The 23,029-nt window shown below is 42.9% G+C and overlaps 1 protein-coding gene across 3 annotated transcripts in view; it reads right to left on the bottom strand.

The window, feature by feature from the left end:
• KIF1A (kinesin family member 1A) overlaps nt 1-23,029 on the bottom strand; it is a 627,076-nt gene that overhangs the window by 400,857 nt on the left and 203,190 nt on the right. For all 3 annotated transcript variants that reach the window (XM_033958697.1, XM_033958695.1, XM_033958696.1), the window contains exon 13: nt 6,917-7,059. In XM_033958697.1, the coding sequence (XP_033814588.1) occupies nt 6,917-7,059 (143 nt within the window). The remainder of the gene's footprint in view (nt 1-6,916; nt 7,060-23,029) is intronic.

The raw sequence follows: 23,029 nt of genomic DNA, 5'->3' as shown, positions 1-23,029 counted from the left end.
CACTATCTGATGTCTTTTTCATCCAGTTCAACCTGGATCTTAGGAGCCAAGCTGAATATAGCGTATTATTCATGTAGATACTACCAACCTTCCATCCATAGCATCTTCCTTCTCAACTGATTTCATGGCTCTTTCTCTTCATGACAAATGATGAGGACAAAACTATAATAAGTGGATTTCTTACTAGACCTCAAACACCCAAGGCACTACTTGTAATTCTATTTGTGTCCTTGCTGGGGTGGTGTTTTCATCATTGGTCTTAGCAAATAGCATGTGCAATAAATATTTTTGTAAATTTTCAACAGGCTCTATATAAATTATAAAGTGCATAGAGTGCTGTAAAAGTGCTCTATAGTGCTGTAAAGGAAAAGCGCAAAGATAAGTGCCTTTCCTTTACACCACTATAGAGCACTTTTAAAAAAAAAAATCTTTATTCATTTCAAATCTTAAAACAAGTACAATAATTACATTTATCAATTTAACTTTCAAATACATTTGAAATCTTACAATTGGTCCTCATATTATAAAATAATATCCCCTCCCTTATTCAATTATGCACTTTATATAATTTATATAGAACCTGTTGAAAATTTACAAAAAGATTTATTGCACATGCTATTTGCTAAGACCAGTGATGAAAACACCACCCCAGCATGGGCACAAATAGAATTACAAGTAGTACCTTGGGTGTTTGAGGTCTAGTAAGAAATCCACTTATTATAGTTTGTCCTCATCATTTGTTATTTATATCTATTGGACATTTCTTTAAGTTTCCTTATTTAGTTGATTTGTACATCAAAGAATCTTTCTCTTCATGACCAAGCAGATTCTTGGAACACTACATTAAAAAATTACCTGCGATACTTTGACTCAATGATCATCTACAACTTATTCTACCAAATTTAAACAACCCTGGTATCACACAGATTTGTGCCTACTTAAATGTCAAGTCTATCAGGTAGAACGTACTTGGAAAAGATCCCACTCTTCAAACACTCTTAAACTTTGTAAGAATCAATGCCGTGATATTAACTATCATATGAAAATAGCTAAATAACACTATTTTTCTAATAGAATCTTGAAAGCTAATAATCCCACTAGAAAACTCTCTTCTACATTCCATGCAGTGACTGGAGGTACTGATACCAAAAGTGTTTCTTCCATGCCCTCTGCTATTTGCCTCACAGATTTTTTGATAAGAAGATTGCAGTTTTGAGATCCTCACTGCTATAATCATCACCAATTTCCTTATTTCCATCTTGTTTCAAGGTAAGTTTCAACTCCTTCCCTGGTCATGTCCATCTGGGATAAATTTATTTTGCAAACAATTAATTCATTAAACACCCCTACCTCCTTTTATAAAGCCATACAGCTGAGTGTCGCATGGCAAATGCTCTGACAACCAGTCAATTCCTATGGGTGTCAGAGTATTTACCATGCCAGCCCACACTGTCGGCTTTAGTAAAAGGACCCATAAATAAGGTTCTTTCCTCTATGAGACCTAAATCTTGTATCTTAGATCCTATACCTTCACCCTGGCTCAAGTTGAGTAATTTAGAATTGTTCCCTTTCCTACTGTCTATGATCAACCAAAGCTTGAGGACAGGCTCTGTTCTGTCTCATGGAAAACAGCTGTTGTCAGACCAATATTGAAAAGAGTCACTCTTGACCCAACCATTTTTTTATTTTATTTTTTTGCATTATTGTCCAGTTTCAAATGATATTTTGTCTCAAAGATTGCAGAGAAAATTGTGTATAAGGGGGTGCTTAAATGTTCTCAGTCCAACCAACCAGCTTCCTAAATTCTGAGCACAATTTTGCCACTGTAGCTGAAAAGAGTGTTATTTTATTTCATTAAATGCTAATTTGCAGAAACAAAATTTTATGTTTTAACATTGTTTCAGATCATTGTCATGGACTTGGATGGACTGAGAACTTTTCAGCACCCCCTCGTACTTGTAACTTCAACAATTTTTAGTCAGAATTTAGACAACATTGTAGTACTGAAAGTCATTACATCATTTCTGAGTGCCAATCTGGATATAGGTAACATTTCTATGGCAATATCTCTGGATATATCAGCTATATTCGACTTTTACTTACCAGACTACAATCACTAGGGCTTTCAGATACAGTATTAAAATGGTTCCACTCTTTTTGTCAGGCAGGTCTTTCAAAGTTTTCACTCCTACTTCTGAAACAATTCTCCTGTCTGCTTGCCGACCTCAAGCATCTCCTTTCACACCAATGCAGATGATGTCTTATTACAGTATCACACTAAACCAATTCATCTAGATTTAGCTCCATTACAGAGGTGTCTTAATTCAATTGCCCAATGGCTGACTGACCATCTTTTAGTACTCAATAGAGAGAAATCAATCACTTATTGATTTACTAGATATCATCAATGCCCATCTATCCCCCTTTCAATGTTCAGTACAAATATTCTTCCTATAGATAGCTTTCGACACTTAGATATAATTGTGATCTCAACTTTCATTCACACCTCAAATCTCTTCATTATTGAAAACAGGTTTCTTGGTTCTACATCAGTTACATTTGATTTGATCATACTTCAACCATGATACGTTTCATTCCTTCATGCTTACACTACTCATAACTAGAATAGACTAAAAATATAAGAACATAAGAATTGCCGCTCCTGGGTCAGACCAGTGGTCCATCTTGCCCAGCAGTTCGCTCACATGGCAGCCCTCAGGTCAAAGACCAGTGCTCTAGATGAGTACAGCCTCACCTGCATACGTTCAAGTTTAATAGGAACTTGTCCAACTTTGTCTTGAATCCCTGGAGGGTGTTTTCCCCTATAACAGACTCCGGAAGAGTGTTCCAGTTTTCTACCACTCTCTGGGTGAAGAAGAATTTCCTTACATTTGTATGGAATCTATCCCTCAGAGAGTGCCCTCTCGGTCTCCCTACCTTGGAGAGAGTGAACAATCTGTCTTTATCTGCCAAGTCTATTCCCTTCAGTATTTTGAATGTTTCGATCATGTCCCCTCTTAGTCTTCTCTTATCAAGGGAGAAGAGGCCCAATTTCTCCAATCTCTCACTGTACAGCAACTCCTCCAGCCCCCTTAACCATTTTAGTCGCTCTTCTCTGGACTCTTTCGAGTAGTACCATGTCCTTCTTCATGTATGGCGACCAATGTTGGACACAGTACTCCAGGTGATAACCTTCTCCAATCTGTTCATGAGCCCCTTCTTTATCATTCCTAGCATTCTGTTCGCCCTTTTCACTGCCGCCGCACATTACACAGACAGCTTCATTGACTTGTTGATCAGAACTCCCAAGTCTCTTTCCTGGGAGGTCTCTCCAAGTACCGCCCCGGACATCCTGTATTCATACATGAGATTTTTGTTACTGACATGCATCACTTTACACTTATCCATGTTGAACCTCATTTGCCATGTCGATGCCCATTTCTCGAGCTTCATTATGTTACGTTGCAGATCTTTGCAATCCCCCTGTGTCTTCACTACTCTGAATAACTTCGTATCGTTTGCAAATTTAATCATCTCATTTATCATACCAATGTCCAGATCTTTTATAAAGATGTTGAAGAGCACGGGTTCAACCACCGAGCCCAGCGGCTCCCACTGGTGACGCTCTTCCCGTCCGAGTATTGTCCATTTACCCGCACTCTCTGTTTCCTATGCTCCAGCCAGTTTTTAATACACGTGAATATTTCACCCTCAATTCCATGGCTTGCAATTTTCTGAAGTAGTCATTCATGTGGACCCTTGTCGAATGCCTTCTGAAAATCCAGATATACAATGTCAACCGGATTGCCTTTGTCTATCTGCCTGTTTACTCCCTCGAAAAAGTGCATCAAGTTCGTCAAACAAGATCTGCCTTTGCTGAAAACCTGCTGGCTGCTCCTCATCAGACTGTGTCTGTCAAGGTGATCAATGATGCGGTCCTTTATCAGCACCTTTACCATCTTTCCTGGTACCGAGGTCAGACTCACTGTTCTGTAGTTTCCAGGATCTCCCCTCAAACCTTTTTTGAAGAACTGCATAACATTCAACACCTTCCAGTCTTCAGGAATCTTTCCCGATTTGATCGAAGGAATTGGCTATTGGTTGAAGCAGTTCAGCTACAGTCCCTTTCAGTTCCTTGATGACCCTCAGATGGATGCCATCTGGTCTCGGGGATTTATCGCTCTTAAGCCTATCGATCTACCTGCATACCTCTTCTAGACTGACCATCAACCATCTTCATTTTGTAGCATATAGCCTGATGGGTTCTGGTATGCTGTGCATATCCTCTTCGGTAAATACAGATGCAAAACATGTGTTCAGTTTGACGGCGATTGCTTTGTCCTCCTTTAGCACTCCCTTTATTCCATGGTCATGCAACGGTCCCACCACTTCCTTCGCGGGTCGAAAGAACGGCTTGAAGTTTTTTGCCTCCTTGGCTATTTTTTCCTCGTAGTCTCTTTTGGCCCCTTTTACCACCTTATGGCACCTGCGTTGATGTTGTTTGTGCTTAATCCAGTTTTCGTCTGTTTTTGACCTTTTCCATTCCATACATATTATTGTATAGTATTGCTGACATGTTATTTCAAATGCCTAGCCATTCTATAAAAGGCAATGTACCGTAAGTGCCTTTATTAAATAGACACCTAGAATCAGCCCTAATATCATGCAAATGCCAAGTGCAAATTTACACCTTTTCCATTGATTGAATAAATATAGGGAGAGAGTGGCCTAGTGGTTAGAACTGCTGTCTCAGCACCTTGAAATTGTGAGTTTGACCCCAGCCTGCACCCTGTGACTCTGGGCAAGTCACTTAATCCCTCCATTGCCTCAGGTACCACAGTTTTATTGTGCGCCTGCCAGAAGAGATAGGGAAAATACTTAAGAGTACCTGACTACTATTCAATGTGAATCTCTTCATGAAAAAACAGGTAGTAAAGTCCAAATAGATAATAATGCATGTACTCTACACATGTGCTTTTTTTAAAAAAAAATAAAAATAAAAATATATACATACACTGCAGTTCCACCTCTGCTCCAGCCAAACCAGACCACTGGAAATATCTTTGCATAGATTAGACAAAATTACATGCAATCTTTTTTTGCAAATAAATTTGCAGCCACAAATTTTATAAAAGCCTTTCCACATATAAAACAAGATTTATACACACAAAAAGAAAACTTTATAAAGTTACCCCTGATGGATATAGGCTTTCTGGGGCAGAGACTGGAACAATTTATACTGGCACCTACAAGCACAAAATTATTCCTGCCTTGAAGCAGGTGTGACTTTTGTGGGAGCTTTCAGGAAGGCTAATTTTTAATCATGCATTGAGGCATTTTTTGATTTAAAGACAAAGGGACAATCTCTTTGATATTCAACTTTACTTAGCCGGTTGGTTGGCTAGGCACCGCTTAACCAGGTATCTGCCAATATTCAGTGGGAGATATCCAGTTATCTTTCATTGAATATCTGATTTGTCAGATTGGCAGACTGGTGATCAGCTATACACCACCGATATTCAGCAGCTGGTCGACCAATGGTAGCAGCTAGAGAGATTCACCTAAAAGGTAAGTCTATCTTTGGTCACCATGCCTTAGCTGGTCAACTGATAGCAAAATTTGACCTGGATATTCAATGCCGGTGACTGAATACAGCCCCAGCATTGAATATCCGGGATTGCTGTGGACTGCGGAAAGTAGCCAGACTATCTCCTGGGGTCTCAATATTGAGTCCAATGTACATTTGCCTATATGCCTTCCTTGCCTGTGTCAATAATTGTATAATTGTAACTCCATGGAATCTGTTGAATTTTTAAAGCAACAATATCCCCACCCCCTCCCCAATATTCAAAGTTATTTAACTGGCCAGAAATGGCCACTGACCAGTTAAATAGAGTTTAACCGCTTAACCACAAATATTCTGCCTAAGATAATCAGTTATCTCTGCTGAATATTCACAGTTAGCAGCTAACAGTTAAACAGTTATATTACACAATAGCTGGCACTATTCAGTGCTGACTAGTTAAGTTTAGACTTAGAGGGCAAATTGGACCGCCTAAATAGAGTCTTATCTTTGCCCATTATAACTTAACTGGTCAGTGCTAAATATTGACTTAACAGGTTAGGTTATAGCCAGTTTAAAAAAAAAAAAATAAACAGATATTCAAATGCCGATCACCGGAAACAGCCTGGCATTGAATATTCAGGCTCACTACTGACTGCAGGACATAGGTGGGATGCTTCCTGCAGTCTAGATATTGGGCCCTATGAGTATACTTCCACTTTCAAAAGTGTCCTAACTTACAACTGCCATCTGGGTTGCACAATTTTTTATGGTTAAAATATCTGCCTCTATTTAAATTTTCAAAACATATGTGCATGAAGTGCAAACCTGTCCTCATCATGCCCCCCCCCCCCAGGAGTACATTCACAAATGGTAACTAAACTTCTGTATATAGTATACAGTCTATATGCATTAATGTTTACTTGTATAGTAGGTAGGCAATTTCATAATATGCTATTTTCACAGCTAAAGTATTGATTTGCCTGTTGGAAATGGTACCTCCCTTACCACAGTAAAATAGAAGTTGCCAGGGCAAAGAACAGAAAATGTATGTCTGCTGTTGGAGTCATGATGGTGAACAGTAATATAATATTGGTGAACAGGGCTAGATTTAAGATTATGGTGCCCATAAGCAGAGGACTAGTAGGGAAAGGAATCTTTCAATGACTGGAAAATGGGGAATCCTGAGCCACAGTTCTTAGTAATCTTCAGAATTTGGAGTCCTAAGTGTATACCCATGTTGCTTATGTCTAAATCCAGCTTTGTTAGTGAGTAACATGTAGAAAGAATGAAAATGAAACCCTGACAACAAGCTGGGGTGGAAAGAATGATTAAACTTTGAATAGTACATACTGTCTATGATGTCTCCCAGTCCCTGAGCATAAAGGAGGTCTCTCAGACGAGCCACTTCATCTTTCAATTCCCGAATCAGTCGGTTGTTGGGATCCTCATTAATAACAGCATTGCACCTAATCTGCTTGGCACGATCAGCATACCTACAACAAGAATAGACAGCTATTATTTTGTTATATTTTATATCTGAATTCATTGTCTGACTTTCATTTCACCATAATATCTTGTTTTTAATGTATATCTGATGCATCCAACCAGTTCGCAAAAAATTACTTAAAGGCTCTCTAGCAGAGCACATCATTGAACACCACGTGTCTTTGATGGAAATATACCAAGGTTAGATAATGAAGGACAACACATCAGCAAAAAACTGTGCAGCAAGAATTGTGCAGCTTCATATAATCTAAACAACAATACCCAGTAATGGTATGCTTCAACAAGACTATTATGTCCTTAATAAGCTTTGAATGAATGTAGAAGCCTAATATAAGGTCTTTTTCATTCATTGATCTAAAAAATTCCTTTTGTTTATAGACACTATCAACACTTGTAAAATATTTAAGAAGCCAAAAACTTTACTTAGCTTTATTCTTTACTTTTTTGTCAACACCAATTTGGTATCCCCCTTCACCCTCTACAAGCCCAGCATATGCCTTTTCCTTGTACACAGTGCCCAGGATACTCATATTACCATTATTCTTTTCCCTCTCCCTGGTCAGCAATATTCTCCTCTTTCTCTATCACAGCCTGCCACCTCTATGCCCCCTTATAATAATAATAATAACAGTTTATATACCGCAATACCGTGAAGTTCTATGTGGTTTACAAAGATTAAGAAAAGGTACAAATTGATTGACTTTAAGAGGGGAGGAAGAAAGAGGGTTAATAGGACAGGAAATCCATTTTTGAGGAGAGAGTGATCAATAGAACAAGTTAATCGCTATAGAGGGGAGAGAGAAGAGAGGATCAGTTGTCTAGATACTTTAGGAACAGGTGTGTTTTCAGACGTTTCCTAAATTCCTCATAAGTAGTGGGCGAAAGCAATTGTTCTAGGTCTTTACCCCATGATGCTGCTTGGTGCGAGAGAAGATGTTCATTGTGTTTTTATCCCAGTGCCCATGCTCTTTTTCGTCTCACACTCCAAATGCCAGTGCTAGATTAACCCTATAAGCAAAGTAAGCACATGCTTAGGCATCAAGGGAAGGGGGGCACCACATAAATTTTTTGTTGCCGAATTTATCATTTAAATTATTAAGTTTTATAGCCATTTTCAAAATTTTATGAAAAATGAATAAGTTCTGTTTATAAAGCGTTCTCTTGTGTCATCATGTTTATCCTGCAAAATAAAGTACACTGTGCTCGCAGATTGGAAGCTATACAAATTTTGAACAAGTCTAGATGCATTTGAAACAGCGCAAGTGACGGGTTATAGCTCATAAGAAGTTCTTAGTTTAGTTGCCAACTGTCACTGGTGTTAATTGCAGGTGCATTCATAACCTCTTCTTGCTTTCAAAGTCTCAAAGCCTCAAACAGCCTCAAAGTTGCTTAATGACTATTCCAATAGCACACTCAGTTCTGGCTCTTCAATCTTTAATATATATAAAATATATTTATATATTTTGAATGTGTTTAATTCTATTCTTGGATATGAACTCAGACATTTTGGCGCACTCACCTAATGGTGTCGTGTGCCAAACATGCCTTTGTGCAAAATGTGATCATGTCCACTCATGTTGCACAGTCTACTATTTCAGTACTATTTAGTTTTGTTTATCCCAGCCTTTTTTGATAGAAAATAGTTAAATTTATTTCAGTTTATTTGTTAAACACAAGTTTTACAAGTGTTTTTATTTAGGAGTATTTCTGAAACACCGATGTATTCTGAAATTCTGAAACAAAATCTCTCTTTATTAATTAAAGCACATGATTCAGCATCAGCAGTAAGCTGGGAATTAAATTGTCCGTATTATTCTGCTTATGAAATGTGTAATTATGTTGAATGCCGCATAATAATTCAAACAAAATATTATTTTTATTTCTATATTTAACAGATCCCAAGAACCAAGATGAAATGGGTTCAGTTAAGTGGTGCACAAAAACAAAAACTATCAAACAAGAAACAAGAGAAGACTTTAGAATAGAGAGTTGCGCGGGGACAGAAATCCAAAGTCCTCCAAAGTCCCACCCGTCCCCGTGAGGAATCCCTCCGTCCCCACCCGTCCCCGTGAGGAATCCCCTCTGTCCCTACCCGTCCCTATAAACTACAGAAATAGTTATTTCATTTAATTATGCTACTGAATTAAAGGCTTTGGTAGAAACCCATTTACAAATAAGCAAAAAGATTTTATTAATTTGGAAATATTAATTGGGAAGAATACATACTTTGTAAACAGGTTTCTACCAGAGCCTCTAATGTTTATAAATTTTTATCAACACAACTAATATATTACTTTATCCTGAAGCAAAAAAAAAAAAAAAAAAAGAATTTTTTTCCTACCTTTGTTGCCTGGTTTCTGCTTTCCTCATGTTCTCATTCAATTCCTTCCATCCACTGTCTCTCTTCTCTCTGCGTCTTCCATTTGCTCTGTTACTGTGCCTCTCCCTTTCTCCCCCCTTCCAAATTGGTCTGGCACCCATCTTCTTCCCTCCGCTCCCCCCATAGTCTGGCATCTCTGTCTTCTTCCCTGCCAGCGTCTGTTCCCCACTTTCTCTTCCCCATTTCCTTTCAGCGTCCTTCTTCCCCCCCATCTTCCCCATGTCCTGTCAGTGTTCTTCTCCCCCCTCTGCCTTCCCCATGTCCTTTCAGCATCCTTCTCCCCCCGTCTTCCCCATGTCCTTTCAGCATCCTTCTCCCCCCGTCTTCCCCATGTCCTTTCAGCTTCCTTCTCCATCCCTTTGTCTTCCCCATGTGCTTTCAGCGTCCTTCTCCACCCCTTTGTCTTCCCCATGTCCTTTCAGCGTCCTTCTCCCCCCATCTTCCCCATGTCCTTTCAGCATTCTTCTCCACCCCTTTGTCTTCCCCATGTCCTTTCAGCGTCCTTCTCCCCCCCGTCTTCCCCATGTCCTTTCAGCTTCCTTCTCCACCCCTTTGTCTTCCCCATGTGCTTTCAGCATCCTTCTCCACCCCTTTGTCTTCCCCATGTCCTTTCAGCGTCCTTCTCCCCCCCCCCATCTTCCCCATGTCCTTTCAGCGTTCTTCTCCACCCCTTTGTCTTCCCCAGTGCTTTCAGCGTCCTTCTCCCCCCTCAGTTTTACCTTAAGCGCCTTTTCCTCTCCACTCCACCTTTTCTCCCTTTCTCCCTCCCTGCCCCTTACCTTTGTGGCGCTTACCCGCCTGACTGACAACAGAACAGGCCCAGTCCAACAAACCTCCCTGCCCTGTAGCCGCGAATCTAAATTACCTTCTTACAGCAGCTGGATTATTGAAGCTGCTGTAAGAAAGTAATTTAAATTCGCGGCTACAGGGCAGGGAGGTTTGACGGTCCGGGCCTGTTGTCGGTCGGTCGGGGGACCTGGCTGGCTGTGCTGCACCCGGGGCGGACCGCCCCCCGTCTTGTACCACTGCCTTTTCCCTGCCTGCCCTGCCGCAGCACACAGCCGAATGGAAGTCTTCACGATGTCAGCGCTGACATCGGATGGAGAGAGGGCTTTGCTTAAGCCCTCCCTCCGACATCAGCGCTGACATCAGGAAGACTTCTGTTCGGCTATGTGTGGCAGGGCAGGTAGGGAGACGAGCCTCGCGGCTCGCAGGAACCCCGCGACCCTTGGAGGCATCCCCACGGGATCTCCGTGTCCCGAAGGGGGAACCCATGTGATCCCCGCGGGTCCTGCGGGATTCCCATCGTCCCCGTTCCCGTGCAGCTCTCTAATTTAGAATTAGAGCTCAAGACTGCAAACCTAACTGATTTCTTCACACAAGTTCACACACATGAGAAAACAAAAATGCTTCTAGGAAGCGATACCTTGTCCTTTCCTTCCGTTTTACCCTCCCCTTCTTCCTATAGCGACAACTTTCAACTTCAGGAAAGGAAACTATGAAGCAATGAGGGAAATGGTAAGGAAGAAACTTAGGAACACTTCCAAAAAATGGCAAACGGTAGAACTTGCCTGGTCTTTTCTCAAGAACATGGTGAGCGAGGCACAAAATCTGTACATCCCCAGATTCAGAAAGGGGTGCAAAAAGAGTCGAACAATGGACGCGGCATGGTTAAGCAAAACAGTGAAGGAAGCGATAGGCAATAAGAAAGATTCATTCAGGAAATGGAAAAAGGACAAAACTGAGGGGAACTGGAAAGAGAACAGGAAGTATCAAAAGGAATGTCACCAAGAGGTTCGAAAAGCCAAAAGAGAGTATGAAGAGAGGCTAGACAGGGAAGCACGAAATTTCAAACCGTTCTTTAGATATGTTAAAGGGAAGCAACCGGCTATGGAGGATGTGGGACCTCTGGACGACAGAGACAAGAAGGGAGTGGTGAAGAAGGAGAAAGAAGTGGCAGAAAGACTTAACGTGTTCTTTTCATCTGTATTTACAAACGAATACACATCCAACATACCGGAACTTGAGCAATTCTTCAATGGAAATCAGGCAGAAAAATTAACATCCATGGAAGTGAGCCTTGAAGATGTATGCAGGCCGATAGAAAAATTAAAAACAGACAAATCCCCGGGTCTGGACGGAATCCATCCAAGGGTTCTGAAGGAATTAAAGGAGGAGATAGCGGAACTACGGCAGCAAATTTGCAATCTATCCCTGAAAACAGGCGTGATCCCGGAGGACTGGAAGATAGCCAATGTTACGCCCATCTTTAAAAAGGGATCAAGAGGTGACCCGGGAAACTACAGACCGGTGAGTCTGACCTCAGTTCTGGGAAAAATGGCAGAAGCACTGATAAAAAAAAAATCGATGAACATTTTGAAATAAACGAACTTCTGATAACCAGCCAACATGGTTTCTGCAAGGGAAGATCTTGTCTAACGAACTTATTGCACTTCTTCGAAGGAATTAACAAACAAATGGACAAAGGAGACTCCCATAGACTTCATATATCTAGATTTCCAAAAAGCCTTTGATAAGGTGCCCCATGAACGCCTACTCCGGAAACTGAAGAACCATGGGGTGGAAGGAGATGTACATAGATGGATCAGAAGCTGGTTGGCGGGTAGGAAACAGAGGGTAGGAGTAAAGGGCCACTACTCGGACTGGAGAAGGGTCACGAATGGGGTCCCGCAGGGCTTGGTACTCGGGCCGCTGCTATTTAATATATTTATAAATAATCTAGAAACAGGGACAAAGTGTAAGATAATAAAATTTGCGGACGACACCAAACTATTTAGAAAAACTTGGACTAAAGAGGACTGTGAAGAACTGCAAAGGGACTTGAACAAACTAGGGGAATGGGCGACGAGATGGCAGATGAAGTTCAACGTTGAGAAATGTAAAGTATTACATGTGGGAAACAGAAACCCAAGGTACAACTATAGGATGGGAGGGATGTTTTTAAATGAGAGTACCCAAAAAAGGGACTTGGGGGTAATGGTGGAGATGACAATGAAGCTGACGGCACAGTGCACAGTGGCCACTAAGAAGGCAAATAGAATGCTAGGCATCATCAAGAAGGGTATTACAAACGTACGGACTTTAATGCAATGGGAAAGTACCTGAAGAAAGAGCTGTTAGGATGGGAGGACATAAGAGAAGTGGAAAGACAGTGGTCTAAGCTGAAAGGAGCGATAAAAATGGCTACGGACCTTTATGTGAAGAAAATCAATAAAAACAAGAGAAAAAGGAAGCCAATATGGTTCTCCAACCTAGTGGCTAAGAAAATAAAGGCGAAAGAGTTGGCGTTCATGAAATATAAAAAAAAACCCAAGAAGAGGAGAGCAGAAAGGACTACAGGGTGAAACTGAAAGAAGCCAAGAGAGAGATACGTTTGGCGAAGGCACAGGCGGAAGAACAAATGGCTAAAAATGTAAAAAAGGGAGATAAAAATTTTTTCAGATATATTAGTGAAAGGAGGAAGATAAAAAATGGAATTGCTAGGCTAAAAGATGCTGGGAACAAATATGTGGAGAGTGATGAGGAGAAAGCAAATGTGCTAAACAAATACTTCTGTTCTGTGTTCACAGAAGAAAATCCTGGAGAAGGACCGAGATTGTCTGGCAAAGTTACACGAGAAAATGGAGTAGATTCTGCGCCGTTCACGGAGGAGGGTGTTTATGAGCAACTTGAAAAACTGAAGGTGGACAAAGCGATGGGACCAGACGGGATCCATCCCAGGATACTAAGGGAGCTCAGAGAGGTTCTGGCGAGTCCTATTAAAGACTTGTTCAACAAATCTCTGGAGACGGGAGTGATTCCTGGGGATTGGAGGAGAGCGGATGTGGTCCCTATTCATAAAAGTGGTCACAGGGATGAAGCAGGAAACTACAGGCCGGTGAGCCTCACTTCAGTTGTTGGAAAAATAATGGAAGTGTTGCTGAAAGAAAGGATAGTGTATTTCCTTGAATCTAATGGGTTACAGGATCCGAGGCAACATGGCTTTACAAAAGGTAAATTGTGCCAAACGAACCTGATTGAATTTTTTGATTGGGTGACCAGAGAGCTGGATCGAGGACATATGCTAGATGTAATTTACTTGGATTTCAGCAAAGCCTTTGATACAGTTCCTCATAGGAGGCTGTTGAACAAACTTGAAGGGCTGAAGTTAGGACCCAAAGTGGTGAACTGGGTCAGAAACTGGCTGTCGGACAGACACCAGAGGGTGGTGGTTAATGGAAGTCGCTCGAAGGAAGGAAAGGTGACTAGTGGAGACCCTCAGGGTTCGGTGCTGGGGCCAATCCTGTTCAATATGTATGTAAGTGACATTGCTGAAGGGTTAGAAGGAAAAGTGTGCCTTTTTGCAGATGATACCAAGATTTGTAACAGAGTAGACACCGAAGAGGGAGTGGAAAATATGAAAAAGGATCTGCAAAAGTTAGAGGAATGGTCTAATGCCTGGCAACTAAAATTCAATGCAAAGAAATGCAGAGTAATGCATTTGGGGATTAATAATAGGAAGGAACCATATATGCTGGGAGGAGAGAAGCTGATATGCACGGACGGGGAGAGGGACCTTGGGGTGATAGTGTCCGAAGATCTAAAGGCGAAAAAACAGTGTGACAAGGCAGTGGCTGCTGCCAGAAGGATTCTGGGCTGTATAAAGAGAGGCGTAGTCAGTAGAAGGAAGAAGGTGTTGATGCCCCTGTACAGGTCATTGGTGAGGCCCCACTTGGAGTATTGTGTTCAGTTTTGGAGACCGTATCTGGCGAAAGATGTAAGAAGACTTGAGGCGATCCAGAGGAGGGCGACGAAAATGATAGGAGGCTTGCGCCAGAAGACGTATGAGGAGAGACTGGAAGCCATGAATATGTATACCCTAGAGGAAAGGAGAGACAGGGGAGATATGATTCAGACGTTCAAATACTTAAAGGGTATTAACGTAGAACAAAATCTTTTCCAGAGAAAGGAAAATGGTAAAACCAGAGGACATAATTTGAGGTTGAGGGGTGGTAGATTCAGGGGCAATGTTAGGAAATTCTACTTTACGGAGAGGGTGGTGGATGCCTGGAATGCGGTCCCAAGAGAGGTGGTGGAGAGTAAAACTGTGACTGAGTTCAAAGAAGCGTGGGATGAACACAGAAGATTTAGAATCAGAAAATAATATTAAAGATTGAACTAGGCCAGTTACTGGGCAGACTTGTACGGTCTGTGTCTGTGTATGGCCGTTTGGAGGAGGATGGGCAGGGGAGGGCTTCAATGGCTGGGAGGGTGTAGATGGGCTGGAGTAAGTCTTAACAGAGATTTCGGCAATTGGAACCCAAGCACAGTACCGGGTAAAGCTTTGGATTCTCGCCCAGAAATAGCTAAGAAGAAAAAAAAAAAAAAATTTAAATTGAATCAGGTTGGGCAGACTGGATGGACCATTCGGGTCTTTATCTGCCGTCATCTACTATGTTACTATGTTACAACCAGAACGAAAGAAGTTATCCTGCCATTTTATTGGCCGATGGTGCGTCCGCATCTGGAGTACTGCGTCCAATATTGGTCGCCGTACCTTAAGAAGGATATGGCGATACTCGAGAGAGTTCAGAGGAGAGCGACGCATCTGATAAAAGGTTTGGAAAACCTTTCATACGCTGAGAGATTGGAAAAACTGGGACTCTTTTCCCTGGAGAAAAGAAGACTTAGAGGGGATATGATAGAGACTTACAAGATCATGAAGGGCATAGAGAGAGTAGAGAGGGACAGATTCTTCAAACTTTCAAATAATAAAAGAACAAGAGGACATTCGGAAAAGTTGAAAGGGGACAGATTCAAAACGAATGCTAGGAAGTTCTTCTTTACCCAACGTGTGGTGGACACCTGGAATGCGCTTCCAGAGGGCATAAATTCTTTTAGAATTTATTGACTGGCTTAACAGTAAGGATAGTAACATCCAATTTACAATGAATCAATCTACTCTGGGGATTAATTTCTTAGACACTTGGGTTAGTATTGTGGGAAATCATCTTGAGTCTAAACTTTACGTTAAACCCACTGATACTACGAGTTTGCTGCAGTATGACAGTTGTCATCCTACTTCTCTTAAGAATAGCTTACCTTTGGCCCAATTTTTGCGCTTTAGGCATGTTTGTACCCATATGGCTGATTTTAAATCTTCAGCCAATAGGTTAACAAAAAATTTAAGAAATAGAGAGTACCCTGAAAAAGTGCTAAAAAAATCATATCGTAGGGCAAAGTACAATCATCCTGAATGGCTTTTACAGCCATCCACTGCAGCAAGTTTTGGTAATACCCAGAGGTTGGATAATACAAGCGAGCTCACTAGTGCTGAAGAGTTTCAAACATTCATTCTCAGATATAATGTAGAGTCTGAACATATAGCTAGTATAGCGCAACCACTGGAGAATAGTCCAGAGAAGTCCTTGCTTTGAAGACTCTAAACTTCGTTTGACTTATTCAAGATCGCGTAATCTCAGAGAACATCTTAGATTAAAACCGGATCCATCACCAGTAATGAGGAATAGCAAAGGGTTCCACTCAAGATGTGGTAAATGTCAAGTCTGCCCTCTAACTATTCAGGAAGATGTATTCAAAAATCCTGTAAATCACAGACAGTATCAATTGCGACACATTACTACATGCAGATCTGATAATGTTATTTACATCATTAAGTGTCCTTGCCAAAAAATTTACGTGGGTAAAACCATTAGACAATTCAATATTCGAATGGCGGAGCATAAATCTTGTTTAAAACTTCAGAGAAAAGAGGCCCCGCTAGTAGCACATTGTATTGAACATAAACATTCTTTTGACCAACTTAAATGTATGGTTATTGACAAAGTTGTGGCATCTGTAAGGGGAGGGGATAGAGGGAAAAGTTGTTACAAACGGAACAGAGGTGGATTGACCGCTTGCGTAGCTTACAACCTCAGGGTTTGAATGTGGCTATCAATTGGCAGGTCTTTTTCTGATTTGGTTAGGTCATTTATTTATTTAGTTATCTATTTTTTCATTTATTTAATCAGTACGTTTCTTTCCATTGGGCTATGACTGAATGTATGCTTGTCCTGTACTGTTTAGATTCAGTATCGCTAAGTAATGTGTGTGTGGGTGTGGGTGTCGGTTAGGTGATGCCGGTTAGGTGCTATCCGGAAGTGACGTCAGACGCTCCCAATAGTTTAAAGCCTTGCAATATGACCTTGTGCTGTTTTTTGACCCTTTAAGTTGCACGGAGCAGTCTCTTCAATATATCAGCTCAGATATCTTTGCAGCGCCAGGGGGTCAACAGGTACACTGTGTGAATGAGTCTTTTTTATATTTGTCTGTTCGCTGTGGCTAGGTCCTTTTCCAGTTTAAGTTGAGAGTTTTGGCATGTAGGTTACAAAAAATCCTTAATAAGATTCTAAATCACTGTAAAGTTTTACCCATTAGCAGCGTCTTGGAGCCCTGTTTAAAACATGTATTTAGTGCTCACTAATGTGATTGAGTACGTTAGTATTGTTTTTAATTTTAATAAAATTAAAATAATTTTAAAATTTAAAAAACATATAAAAGTTGTTATGCTTTATTTTTAGTGCTGCCTTTGGCGTTTTCCTGATGAAGCTCCTGTTTAATGAATAGGAGCGAAACGGAGATCTTCCGTCGTTGTTGAAAAGAAAATTGATATATGATACTTTCAGCCAAAGAACATGAAAGCTAAGTAATTTTCATTAAACGGAAGAGCAATATATTAGTAATTCAGCTGTGCTAAATGTAGAAAAGAGCACAAAAAAAGCATAAAAAAATATATATAAAAACATAAAAAGATAAAAACAACTATAAAATATTGGTATAGAGAGTATAAACGGGACCGATGATAGCTCACCGAATAAGCCACTAGCTTTGTAATATACATCGGGCTTCTGGCTGGGAGCACTTGAGACCCCTGGTTTCTCTCTGAAATACCTGTCTATGTGATTATATATTTGTGTGACAGCCTATTCTTATAAGATTTTAGTGTGATTCACAAATTTTGGAAAGTGGGACTATTGTAAACCGACCAGATACACGTGATGGTCGGTATATCAAAATACTAATAAACTTGAAACTTAAACTTGATATATAGATTCCGGGTCAAAACCAATCTCTGACATCAGAAGTGGACACAAATACAGCATCAGAAGTGGACACAAATACGACAAATACCACTTTGATCACTTTAGAATCAAAATGTGATGACGTTAGAATCACCAGGGTGTCACAAGCAAGTTCATCTAGCACATGTCTCATAACTGATCTCACTTTGCCTATAAATTCTCTTGATATGGATACCTCTACTGCAAATATTGATTTGAATGACTTTACAATACATTTTGGAGCTCAAACAATTGCTGAAAATGAAGGGTTAGTGGATCACGGCGATGGCAGTGAAATTATTCTATCTGTCAAAGCTGAAGAAAATTACAATTTAGCTAAAGATCCAGGGTTGTGGCTTGATTTCTCTGCTGATGATGTGGCTTATTGGATTGCTTGTGGGCCCAGTAACTGTCAACATCACAATGGGCCATTTGACAAGTCTTACCGACATTTTAGTAGTAGCAAATCAGTAAGGTATTGTTGACAGAAACTTTTTAATAGGACAAAAGCCAATGGTGAGAAATACAGAGAGTGGTTACTGTAGTCACTATCAACAGGATCAGTTTATTGTTTTGTTTGTAAACTGTTTGCTTCTAAAAATTTCTTGAATTTTGTTATAAGAGAAGTCAAAATACTACTGTAATTGATAAGCATGAGAAAAGCACTACTCACCAAGACTATTTGCTAATATATTTAACTCGCAGGCAAGGTTCGGGGTTGAAGTCATGGTTGGAGAAACAAATTCAGGAAGAGTGTGATTACTGGGAACCAGTGTTCCCTCTAAGCGGGCGGGTGTTGTGAGCAAACTTTTTTCACTGTGAGCTAAAAATATCGGGCGCCAGCAAGTTATGAGCCAAATAAATATGTTGCTTTCTACCACAGAACTTCCTTACGTTTGTATGGAATCTATCCCCTTTCAACTTTAGAGAGTGCCCTCTCGTTCTCCCTGCCTTAGCTACTAAGTCTATTCCCTTCAGTACCTTGAATGTTTCTATCATGTCCCCTCTCAATCTCCTCTGCTCAAGGGAGAAGAGGCCCAGTTTCTCTAATCTTTCGCTGTACGGCAACTCCTCCAGCCCCTTAACCATTTTAGTTGCTCTTCTCTGGATCCTTTCGAGTAGTACCGTGTCCTTCTTAAAGTACCAGTGCTGGACGCAGTACTCCAGGTGAGGGCGTACCATGGCCCGGTACAGCAGCATGATAACCTTCTCTGTCTCTTCAGTCCAGCATCTGCCCCTTCCATTCACTGTCTGTCTTTCCCTGCCATCTCTCCTCCTGCCCCCCCCCCACCCCCCAATTTGGTCTAGCATCCATCATCTTCCTTCTGTTCCCCTCATGGTCTGGCATCTCTATCCTTCCCTCCCCCCTGTGGTTTTTAGCATATCTCTCTTCTCATTTCCTCCACTCAGATCTGATCATTCTCTGCTCTCTCTTCCCTTTTCTTCTCTGGTCTTCCTTCTCTATTTTCTGCCTCCATCTAAATTAAATTCTTTCTTACTATTTAGTCCCGTTTCCCTCTTTTCACTGTGTCTACACACAGCTTGTCACCCCTTTCCCTCACCCCTCCATTATCTTACTATTTTCTTCCCCCTTTATTTATCTCCTCCTTCCATCCAGTATGTGTTCTTTCCCCACTTCCATTCAGCATCTGCTCTCCCTTCTCAACTGACATCCATCTGCCTTCTGCTCTCTCTCCCTTCTTCTCACTTCCATCATCTGTCCCCTTCTCTCTCTCTCTCATCTCCTCCATTCCATCATCTGCCCCTTCTCTCTCTCTCTCCCCCCCCCCCAACTTCCATCATCTGCCCCCCTTCCCCTCACCTTTGTGGGTCACTTTCTTTCCCCTGAGGGTGGCTCATGTCACAGGGGAAGCTTTGGCCGAGCAGAACCGCTTGATTGACAGTGGAACTTACTTGATTGATGTCGATGCTGGGGCCCGTTGCCGTTTGAAGGAAAAAAAAAAGGTGGAAAAAAGGAACCTGTAAAGGCGAGAGGAAGGGAAACCTCCAGGACAGCTGCTTTTTGCCCTCCTTCAGCGGCCCAAGAGTTCAGACCAGCAGCGGCAGCTCTGTATGCTTTTAACTTCGGCACAGAGCTGCCCCTAATCAATAGTTTAGCGCGGTTTCATGAGGCAGCCTCGGGGCCTTTGATAGCCGGCCCGCTTCGATGATGCGATGTGGGCCGGCCTAGCAAAGGCCCCGAGGCTGCCTTATGAAACCGCGCTAAACTATTGATTAGGGGCAGCTCTGTGCCGAAGTTAAAAGCATACACAGCTGCCGCTGCTGGTCTGGAGGTGCGGAGACAAGGCAGGAGGCAAACGCGGTGGAAGGCAGGAGTCCCGGCGAAGGCAGGAGTCCCGGCACAGCGACTGCAACAGGAAGTTGCAAGTCAGCTGACGCCGGCCTTTCGTTGCGGCGGGGACCGAATCCTTCGTGGACCGGCAAGATTTTGTTTGCGGACCGGCGGTTGAAGAACTGTGCTCTACACTGTGTGCGCTGCGACGAGAAACTTGTGCGCTGCGAGGTAATATTTTGTGCGCGTGCGCACGTCAACGCAGCTTAGCGGGAACACTGCTGGGAACATGTCTTGAGGCATGTCATAGCTGTTATTTGTATGTTAGCTGAACTTGGCTTGGCTTTTTGAGGAGCAGAAGAAAGGTTTGGATCATTGCAAAATGGGAATTTTTTTAGGGCTGCTTGAACTCATAAGCCAGTTTGATACATTTTTAGCAAGCCACATTTTAAAGTATGGAAATTCTGGCAAAGGAAATCCTTCTTACCTGTCAAAAACCACCTGCGAGGAACTTATTCAACTAATGGCACAAAAGGTCTATGCGTTCATTGTTGAAGAAGTTAAATCTTCTGGTTATTTTAGTTTGTCTGTTGATTCAACACCAGATCTATTACATATCGATCAGTTAAGTACTTAGGTACTTAAAAGATGGACAGCCTATTGAACGCTTTTTAACCTTTCTGGAAATAGAAAGCCACACCAGCAAGAAAATGGCAAACCAAGTGTTGCAGTACTTACATGAAGCTTATAGACTAAAATTTTAAAAATATAGGGGTCAGTCTTATGACAATGCTGCTAACATGTCTGGGCGTTATAAGGGGATGCAGCACAAATTTTTTAGAAACAAACAAGTTTGCTATATATGTGCCATGTGCAGCTCATTCACTAAATTGGGTTGGCCGAAGTGCTGTTGACTGCTGTCAAGAGGCTAATTTCTTCTCTACAGTACATTTACTCTATATCTTTTTTTCAGCCTCAACTAGCCGGTGGAAAAATTTTAAATATCGTATTAAAAATTAAAGTGTCTTAAAATCCCTCTCTGATACAAGATAGGAGGCACATGCTATGGCAGTAACAGCAATTTTGAAATCTCTCTTTGAAATTTTTGAAGCATTAGAATATATAGCCGAAGACCAGTCACAAAAGGGAGATGCTAGAAGAGAAGCAAATAATATTGCAGATAAGATGCAAGAGCTAGAATTCGTTTTTATGTTGAATTTTTGGAATAAGATTTTGCAGAATTTTCACAGAGTAAACAAAGTTCTACAAAATGAGGATGTGAGCTTAAAAACATGTGCAGATCTGTATGTATCATTAGCTGACCAACTGTGTACTTTACGAGATGAATTTGAAAAAATATTAAAAGGATGCAAAGAAAATGTTACCAGATGTTGATTACAAAGCTACAACTTGTAAACGTATCAGAAATAAGCTACCCAATGATGGAGATACACCAGAAGTATATCTGAATGCCAGAGATAAATTTCGTATCAGCACCTTTTGCACAATTCTTGACAAACTTGCAACTGAGATGAAAAGAAGAGGAGAGATATACAAAGAAATAGCGGAGACATTTTCTTTTCTAAGTGATGTGCCCAGTGGCGTACCAAGGGGGGGGCAGGGGGGGGCGGTCCGCCCCGGGTTCCAGCCCTGAGGGGGTATTCCCGGCTTTGCTGCTCATTCCCACCCCACGCCCGAAGGACTGCTCGCCCCACTGACCTTCCAGCACACCTATGAAGCAGCCCGCAGCAGGATCGCGACGTCAGCAATCCCTGAGCTGCTTGGGCGCTGCTTCCTGCGCCACGGTCCCGTCCCTCCTCTGACGTCAGAGGAGGGGGTGGGACCGCGGCGCAGGAAGCAGCTCCTAAGCAGCGCAGGGATAGCTGACGTCGCGATCCTGCTGCGGCTGCTTCATAGGTAGTGCGGGGAGGCCAGGGGGGCGAAAGGTCCTTCGGGGTGGGTCGGGGCATCAGGCCTTCAGGGTGGGGCGGGCGGGCAGGCAGGCAGGCAGGCTTTCAAGGGGGAGGGGGGTGACAGGCAGGCAGGCCTTCAAGGGGGGTGCAGGCCTTCGGGGGGGGTGCAGACCTTCAAGGGGGTGCAGGCCTTCAAGGGGGGGACAGGCCTTCAAGGGGGGGGACAGGCCTTCAAGGGGGGGACAGGCCTACAAGGGGGGGACAGGCCTACAAGGGGGTGGGACAGGCCTTCAAGGGGGGGGACAGGCCTTCAAGGGGGGGTGCCGACCTTCAAGGGGGTGCAGTCCTTCAAGTGGGGGGGACAGGCCTTCAAGGGGGGGACAGGCAGGCAGGCCTTCAAGGGGGGGACAGGCCTACAAGGGGGGGACAGGCCTACAAGGGGGTGGGACAGGACTTCAAGGGGGGGACAGGCCTTCAGGGGGGTGCAGGCCTTCGGGGGGGTGCCGACCTTCAAGGGGGTGCAGGCCTTCAAGGGGGGACAGGCCTTCAAGGGGGGGACAGGCAGGCAGGCCTTTGGGGGGGTGCAGGCCTTCAGGGGGGGTGCAGACCTTCAAGGGGGTGCAGGCCGTCAAGGGAGGGGACAGGCCTTCAAGGGGGGGACAGGCCTACAAGGGGGTGGGACAGGCCTACAAGGGGGTGGGACAGGCCTTCAAGGGGGGGACAGGCCTTCAGGGGGGTGCAGGCCTTTGGGGGGGGTGCCAACCTTCAAGGGGGTGCAGGCCTTCAAGGGGGGGACAGGCCTTCAAGGGGGGACAGGCAGGCAGGCCTTCAAGGGGGGGTCAGGCCTTCAAGGGGGGGGACAGGCCTTCGGGGGGTGCAGGCCTTCGGGGGGGTGCAGACCTTCAAGGGGGGGACAGGCCTTCAAGGGGGGGACAGGCCTACAAGGGGGTGGGACAGGCCTTCAAGGGGGGACAGGCAGATCTTTAAGGGGGGACAGGCCTTTGGGGGGGACCCTGGTTTAGAAGTACACAGAGGGAAGGGGGTGTTCAAAGAGACGTGCATATGCCAAACTTTGGGGGGGGGAAAGAAATAATGGGTCTGAAAATAGAGGAGAGGGAGGGAGATGATGGACCATGGGATTTAGGGAGGGAAGGAACAGAAAGGGAGAGAAATTGGACACAAGGGATGGTGTGGAGGAGGGATAGAGATACTGGATAGAAGGGTAATTGGGAAAAGAAAGGGAGAGATGGT

This window comes from Geotrypetes seraphini, chromosome 9, assembly GCF_902459505.1.
Source record: "Geotrypetes seraphini chromosome 9, aGeoSer1.1, whole genome shotgun sequence".
Lineage (NCBI taxonomy): Eukaryota > Metazoa > Chordata > Amphibia > Gymnophiona > Dermophiidae > Geotrypetes > Geotrypetes seraphini.
This window is presented reverse-complemented; position numbering and strand designations above follow the sequence as displayed.